General features: G+C 36.0%; 1 protein-coding gene across 1 annotated transcript; it reads right to left on the reverse strand.

Moving 5' to 3' along the window:
- Positions 1 to 303: 303 nt before the first annotated feature.
- On the reverse strand, positions 304 to 8,806 carry LOC107560430 (somatoliberin-like). Its single transcript, XM_016244613.1, has 5 exons — positions 8,712 to 8,806; positions 7,581 to 7,662; positions 1,488 to 1,589; positions 758 to 862; positions 304 to 565 (listed from the first exon to the last, which is right to left on the reverse strand). The coding sequence occupies exons 2-5, from the start codon at positions 7,655 to 7,657 to the stop codon at positions 424 to 426; spliced, it is 426 nt and encodes a 141-aa protein (XP_016100099.1). The 5' UTR covers positions 7,658 to 7,662; positions 8,712 to 8,806; the 3' UTR covers positions 304 to 423.
- Positions 8,807 to 11,207: the final 2,401 nt, after the last annotated feature.

Raw genomic sequence — 11,207 nt, forward strand, 5'->3', positions numbered from 1 at the left:
CTACATTGTTATTCACATCACACATTATTTCATCTTATTGTTGCTTTGAGGTACTTTCTCTTTTCTAGTCTTTCTAACGTGTTTATTCATGAGAGTAATGTCATCTTAGATTTGTCAACTTCGAAATAAAGTTGAGTGAAAGGTGACATTTTTCTTTTTCAGTATAATTTGGCACAAGTTCTTCAGGTATGATTTGTCATCAGTGTTTTTAAGGAGTGGCTTAATGAATGATTATACCACTATACAACCATATGTACTTGCTTGTGTATTTTTAGGTTGGGACTTCTGATTCCTGTGGCAGACCTTCTGAACACTGGCTGTAAAAATACACAGTGCACAGAAAACTGTATGAAGGGTGAACTGAGTTTTAATAATCCAGTGTAAAATGTGGCAAATGCAAGTATAAAGACTGTTCACATTTAATCATTGTGTAATTACTGAGAACTTAAGTCTTCGTGGTTCTCTGTAACTTTGTTCCCTCTCAATGACATCCATATCCACATCTTGCTTGAAGGTGTCTTCATATAAGCCCAACTGGCGTTTCACATAGTTTTGTGTTTCTGGTCTGTTGACAGAAAAAAAAGAAAAGAATTAAACATCATGGGACACACCATTATTAAATTATGTAGTTAAATCACGAGATTAATTAGTAGAATGTAAAAAAGTGGATCAGAGACGGGGTACCTAAAACTAAATTATTTAATTAAAAACAATAAATGATTTAGTTATAGTTGTCCAAAAAAAAAAAAAAACATACCCAAGTCTTTTGCCCATAACAGTTTGAAGAAATTTTCTGGCAGATATTTGACCGAGAACTTTTCGGTAGCTATTGGTAAAGATGGCGTCAGCATGCCTTCCAAACCTGAAGATGGTGTTTAAACATCACACAGTTATGACAGAGTTAAATTACTTTATTTGAAGTCAGATTAGACCATTTCTGACCAAGGATATTAGGGTATTAGGGTTCAACCACTTGCATGGCCCAAAGTACAGTGCAAGAAATTTTATACCAGTTAACAGAAATGGCACATGCCTGTTAGTGTGACAGTGCTGCATTTTTATTCAATCTTACAGTTAGTTTAGTTTTGTTAAAATTGCAAGAATGATTTTTGATAGTTTGGAAGCGTCAGCAAAAATTGGTTGACAATATAGGCAGTAATCAGTGTATGCAATATGCCATATTATAATGCCATATATGCAATGCAATATGCCATATATAACTGCATACCACTATTTTGCAGCCAAAGTGTGTTTATAGTTGTGTTGGCAAATTAAAAACCTAAACAATTTGTTAAAAATGAATTATTTTTTAGCAAAATAAATACAATTTCAGTTAAAATATGTATATATATTTATTTCTAATATATATATATATTTCTGACACATGCATGCAAGTGAATATGTCAGGGCAAGAGAAATCTGAACTGTTGCACAGTAGAAAAGAACGTGTTATTGTTGAGCACTAGGTGAATGAATGAATGACTGACCTAAACTCAGTATCTGGTGTTTGGGATGAAGTATCTGCTGGCAACTGCATTGGATCCTCAATAGAGCAGGTCATCAGTATTGCAGCTGCTCTCTGACCGAACCTAACAAACACATCAAGCACTGTTTTTATCACTGACATATTCGTAAGATGTGAACATACCCATAGAATAGAACAAGTTCTCTTCTACATCGAACAGTCAAAACAATATGTTTTCAGACAGAAGTGGTTTTAATCCAATTTTCGGTAGCGTTTGGTAAAGGTTATTTTTGGCAGCCAATTTCTGTTAAGTCTTTATTACAAAAAACAAAACAAAAAAAGAACACTACTGAACATTTGATAAAAGATACAGTGCGCTTAATACACAGGATGGGTTCATGACTGTGACAACTAGCCCCAGTCTCACCCCTGTTTTTAAACAAAAACATTGTTCATGCAAATTTCATGTAGTAAGGGAAAAAATTAAATAAGATGCTCTCAAAAAGCTGTGGACTCACATCCTGTGTCTGAAGTTCATAATGAGAAGCCCTGACCCTAGTTAACACAAAAGCAGATTTCAGGCTCTGTCAATTAGCATAACAGTCTATGCTCTGAACGTACACTCAGAAGCAGCCCATGTGTTTGTATAGAGGTGTATAACCTAGCGTAAAAATTAGTCATACACTGTTAATTAGTTGTATCCCAACAAGTGCTGCAAATGTCATGTTCTGAGAAAATCAGAATGCTATGAGAATGATTTGCTGTTACATAATACTGTTGATGATTTCAAGTAGTCTCTCATTTAAGAGGATTTGTTATTATAAATGATATAACTGTTATTTGTTATGTTTGCTACAAAGAAGACTGCATGATTTAGACATGAAGGATCCTTAGATCCTCACATGCAAATTGTGTGTTGTGTTTTTATTTTTATGTTTTTTCTTATTCATTTATAATCATTTATTTGCATAATTATTTAATAGCCTAATCATTAGTCATTCGTATGATTTAATATTTAATTATTTTTATTATTTGATTATTATCATTTGATTATTTTTATTGTTATTTATCATTATATTATTTAAGTATTTTTATTGTTTATCCGTTTATTATGTTTCTATATTTTATATTTCTTATATATTTTTCCTTGCTTATGCATTTTCATTGTTGTTCAATCTCATGCTTGTGGGTTTTCATGAATTGTTTTGTCTGTATTAATAAGAGATAGATAAGAGGGAATGTTTATGGAAACCCAAGGTTTATGGGATGTTGTTGTGAAGTAGGGCTATGCAATTAATCGCATGCGATTGTCATGTGCATGTCGTCAGTAAAGCTGGTTCCGTTATTAGTAGTAAATCTCTATCACCTGCTTTCAGATGGTGCGGCATTTACTACACAGAGCCGTAGTTCACTGACAATTAGGCAATATCGTGTTCATTATCGCAGGCGATTCAATCTGCGATAATTAACGCGATATTGCCTAATTGTCAATGACAATATCACGCGATTAATTGCACAGCCCTACTGTGAAGCAGTTTTGGTATAACAGTACATGTTGAATTTGTGCAGGCCAGACCAAGTTTGAACATTGAGACATACGCAACTAAGATTGTTCAATAAACTCTGTTACTTTTTACCATTATCACTTTGTCTCCGCTTCTGCTCTTCTCTGGCTTTCCTTTGTCAACTTCTTTACTGACAGAAGACTGTTAAACACTCGTTTTGGGTATTTTTGGATACCAGACAAGACTTGCTGTTATCAGGGTTTGGGTATTAACAGCGCTGCTGACTAGTTGTTCTGTTACTGGACAAACTGATATTTTCTGACGGGATCTGGCGTCCGGGGCTGGATCCTAATTATTATCTGGTGTGGAGACCTGATCTAACATTTTGGCATAGTCGGCAGGATGGAATAACACTGCTGTTATCTCCATAAGAGCGGAGTCTGGATTGTTTCTCGCACGACCAGATGGTGGAATGTTCCAGACCACTGGGCTTCTGACTCCGGGCCACGAGTGAGGAGCAGGGTGACTCCAGCAGGCGTCTTCTCCTGGCTTAACTACTGCAAAGCAGAGTGAGTGTGTTCTGTTTTGACATTTCATGAAAATTCAGTACGTGCTGTGGGAGTAGCTTGGCTACTGGGTCAGATTATATAATTTCTTCAGTTATGGATGAGTCAGAAGTTAAAATAGATTATGTAATTGAAATGCTGAAAGAACAACTGAAAGAGCACTTTAAGGTCAAAGAAGCAGAACAAGAAATAGTTGCTAAATGTAAAATCAAGGTGCAAAAGGACGGTCTTTGGGAACCTAAAGACATCAAAAAAGCAAGGGGTAAAATTCAAAGAATGAAAACCAGAGAATAAAGACGAATTCCTTGGATTTTTGCCACTTTGTCTAAATTTAGGAAATGGGAAATTAAACAGCAATTAGCCAATCTTAACAGAGACAAAGAAGTCATGGATAGAAAGCTGAAGGGGTTACAAGATAGATGTCAAGAGTTAAAAGCTCAGCTTGAAAATGAACAGAAAACTAAAACAGCTAATGTTCAAGATACACAAAGGGTTGTTGATCAGAAGCAAATTACGCAGGTTTTACCAGATTTGAATGCATGTGATATTGGTAGTGACACTGATATGACCACAGATTCAGATTCTAACACAGACACCGATGATTGTGAAGGGGCAACAGCAAAGCTTAGATCATTGAGGGTTAACATCAAGAAGGGGAAAAAGCGGACTGAGGTTTATCTTCAGAAAACAAAAGAAGGGAATGTGTTAATGGATCGTGAGGTCAGAGATTCAGATGTTGTGCAGTACAAATATTCACCCCCAACTTCTAAAGAAGTGTATGAGTGGTCAAAGGAGGTAGGAAATGTCAGAAAAGATACAAGATCTGCTTTAGCTCGATTGGAAGCTCTGAAAGATATTTGTTCTCTGTCAGTCAGAGATGGGTTCAGCATAGTCTCCGTCAATCTGTCATCAGCAGACAGAAAAGGTTTGAAAGAAGCTCTTGGTGAAACTTTAAGTGGTGAACGTCTGACTGATGATAGAGCTGAGATGGAAGGATGGAAGAAACTTAAGGCTTGGTGTAGGAAAGCACAACAGCAAAAAGTAGATTGGAATGAAATCACAAGATGTAAACAAAAGACAGATGAAAGTGTTGAGGATTACACTGAACGATTGTGTGAGACCTTTTCACTTTACTCTGGCTTGGATGTGGGCTGTGAACCATCAAGTTTTATTAAAATTTCGGGCAAAGGAGGGCATTTCCTATCAGTTTGGCTGAATGGGTTAATTCCTGAAATTAGGAAAGGAGTGTGTAACAGGAAGAAGGGCTTAGCCTTCCCTACTGACACCAATCTAACTGTTGAAGAATCGCTAATTACTGCAAGAGATGTGGCACAAGCAGAAAACCAAGCTTCAAAATTAATGCATGTTTTGATTGCAGAAATCCAATCATGGTTTGCATTTACAATTCAAGGTCAACAATACACCTTTACGAGATTGCCACAGGGTCACCACAATTCTCCTACTATTTATCAACAGTCTTTGCAAAGACATTTGAAAGATCTTGATTCAACATCAGCTGTCATTCAGTATATTGATGATGTTTTGATTTGTTCAGAAGATAAAACTGAACATGAGAGGGATGTCAGGCGGCTGCTTGATTTCATGTACAGCAAAGGTCACAGAGCAAACCTGGAAAAAGCTCAACTGTGTCAGGCAGAAGTAATCTATTTGGGTCAGAGTATATCTCAGGGTGAGAGGCGAATAACACCTATTCGCTGTGAGGCTGTTAAAACACATCCAATTCCTCAAACCATTCGAGAGCTGAGATCCTTTTTGGGCCTATGTAATTACAGTCGTAGTTGGATTAAAGGGTATGCAGAAAAATCACAACCCTTAAACAATTTGTTAAAGGGAAATCCAAGAGCCCAAGACCCAGTTGACTGGACTCCTGAAGCTAAAATGGCTTTTGAGGAATTGAAACATGCCTTATGCAAAGCATAATGCCCGATCACAGAAAGTCTTTAACATTGCATGTGAACGAACAAAAAGGCTACATCTGTTTTAACCCAAGAATGGGGAGATCAAAATAAACCTGTAGAGTATTATTCACAGCAACTTGACAATGTTTCACAAGGCTGGGGGCCGTGTTTACGAGCAGTTCAGGCAGTTTATTTTGCCTTGCAATGCGCATCACCCGTAATGCTTGACCAAAAGATAACCATTCACTGCCCACACTCTGTGCATGCACTGTTATCTCTAGGGAGAGCTGCTCGTGTAACACTTCCTAGATGGATTAGATGGATCAAATGGTCCATTGCACTAGAAATGCCAAATATCCCTATTGAAAAAGCCACTCTATCAAATCCAGCTACATTGCTTGCTTTGTCTGAAGCAATTCCCGACTGTCATGATTGTGTAGAAATTGTACAAACATTAAGTGTAGATGAACACTTCAAAATCCTGATTTGATTTTATACACTCATGGTTCATCTTTTGTGGACAAAGGGGAACGCAAGGCAGGTTGGGCAGTAACCACAGACTCAGAAGTTTTAGCTTCTGGTGCCCTATCACCGGGAACGTCAGCTCAGCAAGCTGAATTGATCGCGCTCACAAAAGCATGTGAATTGGCTAACAACAAAACGGCTAACATTTATACTAACTCTCGTTATGCCTTTGGCGCTGTGCATGACTTCCGAGCAGGTTGGCAGCAGAGAGGTTTCCTCATGTCTGAAGGAACGCACATTAAGAATGGTCAAGAGGTGGAGGGACTTCTGAGGGCTCTGCAGCTCCCAAAACAGGTTGCGGTGCTGAAAGTGAAAGCCCACCTGAAGGGAGATTCTAGTGAGGTTAAAGGAAATACCCTTGCTGACCAGGCATCTGCGGTTGCCGCCGCAAGAGCAGCAGAAACTTCTACTGCTTAAACATGTCATCTAAGTGTGACACACTACTCACAGCTCACAGAGATAGCTGAGATGTAGGATCAATGCTCCCGAGAGGAGAAATGGGAATGGATTGAAAATGGTTGCAAATTGACAGATGACAAAATTTGGAGATATCAACAGTGAATTGTAGCTCCAAAAGCCTTAATTCCTTATTTGGCCACACAGATACACAATGTTGGACACTTAGGCGTTTTTCAAATGTGTTCACATTTTAATGCAATCTGGTGGCCGAAGGGTTTTAGGAAACATGTGGAAGAAGTGGTTTGCGGATACTTGACTTGTCAAAAACACAATTCGGCACCCCTAATTCCATCAGTTGCAAGCAGAACACCTGCACCCTCAGGGCCGTTTCGTATATATAACGACACTGTGTATATTTGAACAAGGCTCAAGTAGTTACCACTCAAATTCTAGTGTTAAGGAATAACTTTTCTAAAGCAATTGCAAATTACAGAATTAATGAAACCACTAACTTAAGACACTACACTCTTAAAAATAAAGGTGCTTCAAAAGGTTCTTCACAGCGATGCCATAGAAGAACCATTTTTGGTTCCACAAAGAACCATTCAGTCAAAGGTTCTTTAAAGAACCATCTCTTTCTTACCTTTTTATAATCTGAATAAACTTTTTTCACCACAAAGATGTTAAAGGTTCTTTATGGAACCATTTAGACAAAAAGGTTCTTCTATGGCATCGTGAAGCACCTTTATTTTTAAGAGTGTAACGGCTTACAGGCAGTAGTCAATTAAGATCACAGTTGTAATTACTTAGGACAGTACAAAGACATTTTGCTGACTCTGAAAAACACAGAAGAAAGATGCCCAGTGGGGCGGTATTATAGGCACAGTGGTTAACCAGAAAAGTGAAAATTGTCACTTCATGCCCAAAAGGTTGCCGACCGCTGATCTACACATTAAGAAATTTGTTAGAAGTAAAAGAAGTTATAAGTGAGAGGACATTTCTTTTTCTTTTCTTCTTTTTTCCTGAGTATATATATATATATATATATATATACACACACACTACTGAACGGGGTAATTGACAGAAAATGTTGTCAAACATGTAATTACACCAATTAAAACACCAAACTTGCATTAAAAATAAAAAATATCAAATATTATTTAAAAAAACTATAATGACAGTTGGTTTTGGTCTGTCTTACCTCAGTGGATGGACTGGGGAAGATGTCGCTGACAGTAACAGGCAGCAGAGCAATAGCAGGGCAGTTCTCTGCATCATTCTCACTAAAAACACAGTTCACATTATGATTCACACCCACTGAAGCTATATACAGTATATACATATATATATATACTATATACATTGTCACAGTTTATTCGCTATAGTTTGGAAAATGGTAATAAAATATGAAAAGAACTCAGAGTTAAACTGTGTCAGAACAAATTCATCTTGATAATGTCAGATAACTTTGATAAAGGTGTGTAATGAATTAGGTTGAATAGCTGTCAGCTGTTAAATTTAAGTACTCAATTAGATAATACCAAATTAGGTCAACCAATTACCAAGAAATTATTCATTTTGTTCAGTCTGTTGTGTAAAAAGTTCACATTAGCAATTAAAGCAAAACACTTAAACAAAACATGGTCAGGTCAAAGTGTCTGAATAATTTTTGTCCCAATTTTTTTTATCAATCTTGCTGGTAGTCCACTGTATGAAGAACTTTGGGGTATAATATGTCACAGTTTACTTTATCCTCACTTACATAAATAATGTCCTTCACCTACTAGTAAAAAGATATCAAAAATTATATCTGGTGTCTGAATAATTTTTGGTTTGACTGTAATGTATGTATATATGTATATAAACTCCTGCTTTTCTATGTTACTCTATTATTAATTATTATTATTTATTAATCTATTTTTGTAAATTAATCAATTTGTATCACATTTTTATTGTATATTATTACAATTATTAATTATTATTAATTTCACAATTTAGAATTATAATAATAATTGTTGTTGTTGTTACTAAAACATTCCTATTTCACTCTTGAACAAAAAAGTTCCATTTAGAACCAAAAAGTGTTTTACAGTGAGCATTCCTAGCTTTTAGGTTAAAAGAACACAATAAACTGGTGAACAGATCTGAAGAATGTTCAATCTAACATCAGGAAGCTTTAAGACTCCAAAGAAATATAGGCAGCCAAAAAAGGTTCTTGATGATAAACCTATACAACAAACAACCGTCTAAGTATTTTTACTTTCTAATGTAAAATAATTCTTAATTCCTAAATTGAATAGTCTTTTGACAGGAGAAAGATTGAAGAGTTTACCTTGTATGGTTGGTGATGTGCTCCTCTGACAGTCTAATGAACAAAGACATGAGATGTTGGTCACTTGTACTCAGGGTTTGGTTTTATTCTCGGTGATGCTGAATAAGAGAGTTTAAAAAGACTCAGGTACCTCTTGTTTTATATATAAAAAATCTCACCTCCCTCCCTCCCTTCTCTCTATGCCGCAACCCCCACTCTCTCTCTCTCTCTCTCTTTCTCTCTTGCTGTAATTTGTCATGTAATTCGTACTCAGGGTTTGGTTTTATTCTCGGTGATGCTGAATAAGAGAGTTTAAAAAGACTCAGGTAGGCAATTTGTACCCCTCTTTTGTACCTCTTGTTTTATATATAAAAAATCTCACCTCCCTCCCTCCCTTCTCTCTATGCCGCAACCCCCACTCTCTCTCTCTCTCTCTCTTTCTCTCTTGCTGTAATTTGTCATGTAATTATTTACTTAACCGCATTTGTTCCAAACTACTGCTTTTTTTCTGAAAGACAAAGGACAATTTAAGAATTAATCTTTCCATGCAAGTATATAGTAAAAACGGGTTAGAGAGTCTGACTTGTAACCCAAAGGTTGCGGGTTCGAGTCTCAAACTCGAAAAATATTTGGTGGGATTTGAAGAAAGCAGACATGAGCAACATGAAAACCAAAGATTATTAGTGATCTCAAAAACATTTTTCAAGTGAGGAGTGGGCCAAGATACCAGCAGGGAAATAATTCATTACAAAATGATGAACTAATGAACAAATAAATGAACAGTAAGGCGATACCAGAAGTTTTAAATATACAAATTAAATCAGAACTAAATGAATAATAATCTTCTCTAATGAAATTGAATTTAGATTAAGCACAGAGCTTAAATCAAATTGAAACTAAATTCTAATAAATTAAGTGAACTTTACAGAAGCGCAAGTAAAAGACCTACACTGTGTATCTTCGCCTATGCCACTGGATTCTGTCCTAAAAACAACACCAAAAATGATGAATCTAAATGAGAATTCGGTAAGGCCAGGATAAAAAAGGAAAAGTAGTCCAAAAACTAAGCAGTTAACTTTTCTAATAAGAGGTGATATTTGCCCCCTTTGATTTCCAGGGGTATTTTTTTAACCTTTAAAAGGGCAACTTTTCTAACCTTTTGTTAAATGCTCTTAAAAGAATTTAATAAAGATGCAATTAGAATAATAAGACACTATAGGACTGTTGCCAGTCAAATTAAATCAGTATTAACAAACAGTTATGTTCAGTTATATATAATTATATATTTAAAAAAATGAATGGATTTTTAGTTGGTTTTTCCCCAGTCACGTTTCATTTGTTTTAGTTCCTGGCTCTCATGTGTTTCCATTCTCTCATTTGTATTTCAATTTCTCTTTTTTATTTTTCCACCTCTTATTTGTCTGGTATTGTTTGTGTCAGAGCATACGTTGATGTTACCCTTGTGTTTGGATTGCCTAACTCTTATATGAAAGCCTTATTAACCTTTCTCATCATCTTTGAGCGTTTGCCTACAACGTTGTTGTGACTCAAATATCTTAAGGCATCTTAAGTGGCATTTAGATGTATTTACGAACACTGTTTTCTAGTGTTTTTCAATTGAAGAATTACACTTAAAAATTAGCTTTTATCCATTTGCATGAACATTTGGGAAATTAATTCCATACTACTCTATTTATTTCTAAAAAAAAAAAACATAAATAAATAAATAAAAACTGATTAAGCCCACTTATTTTAAATACATTGTTATCAAAAGTCTATTTAAAACATCACGAACTGCATAAAACCTTTCTCAAATAAAGTGGCTTGAAAAAAGAAAGGAAGCATTTTAACCAATTTTTTGGAGACAGCACACAACTATCAATAAAATAATAATTAATGAATAAGATATTTGAAAGAGGCTCCAAGATTATTTATTTTATCTGTAACTGTAGTAGCTGTGATATTTTATTTTATAGTTTTATAATCTTATAGCCTATAAAACTATGGCCATTTTTTAGCCTGGCTTTTAACATATGGAAATAATGACCAAGGACGGAGATATTTGTTTAAAGGGGTCATATCATGCGATTTCAATTTTTCCTTTCTCTTTGGAGTGCTACAAGCTCTTGGTGCATAAAGATGATCTTCGAATTTGCAAACACTAAAGAGATATTGCCTACCTAAAACGGCTCGTTCTAACACGCCCCCACATACCTACGTCACTATGTGGGAAGATTTGCATAACGCCGCCCAAATGTTCACGCAAAGAAAGAAGGCGTAACTTTTATTCTCGCTGTAGTATTGTTGACGCTGCAGCCATGTCGTGAAGACGCTGTGTGCTTCATTGTGAAAGCGAAACTACTTTGGTTGGTCTTCCAAAAGAGGACGATATCCGCTTCGTTATGCCTAAAGCTGATCTGTGCTGGTCACTGAGAGAATACATCAGCTTTCACCGTGGACAAAGTGGAGTCCAGCCCGCCTCAGCTCACGCTATCCCGGCCTCAGCGCACGCTAAGC

The sequence above is a fragment of the Sinocyclocheilus grahami genome, unplaced genomic scaffold (genome assembly GCF_001515645.1).
Source record: "Sinocyclocheilus grahami isolate Dianchi unplaced genomic scaffold, SAMN03320097.WGS_v1.1 scaffold726.1, whole genome shotgun sequence".
Taxonomy (NCBI): domain Eukaryota; kingdom Metazoa; phylum Chordata; class Actinopteri; order Cypriniformes; family Cyprinidae; genus Sinocyclocheilus; species Sinocyclocheilus grahami.

What these genes read in the sequence shown, in the direction of transcription:
- LOC107560430 (XM_016244613.1), bottom strand. Translation starts at nt 7,657, where the DNA reads ATGATGCAGAGAACTGCCCTGCTATTGCTCTGCTGCCTGTTACTGTCA. An exon ending in ACACCAGATACTGAGTTTAG is followed by an intron (nt 863 to 1,487) that starts GTCAGTCATTCA and finishes CACCATCTTCAG; the next exon opens with GTTTGGAAGGCATGCTGACG. An exon ending in GTTATGGGCAAAAGACTTGG is followed by an intron (nt 566 to 757) that starts GTATGTTTTTTT and finishes TTCTGTCAACAG; the next exon opens with ACCAGAAACACAAAACTATG.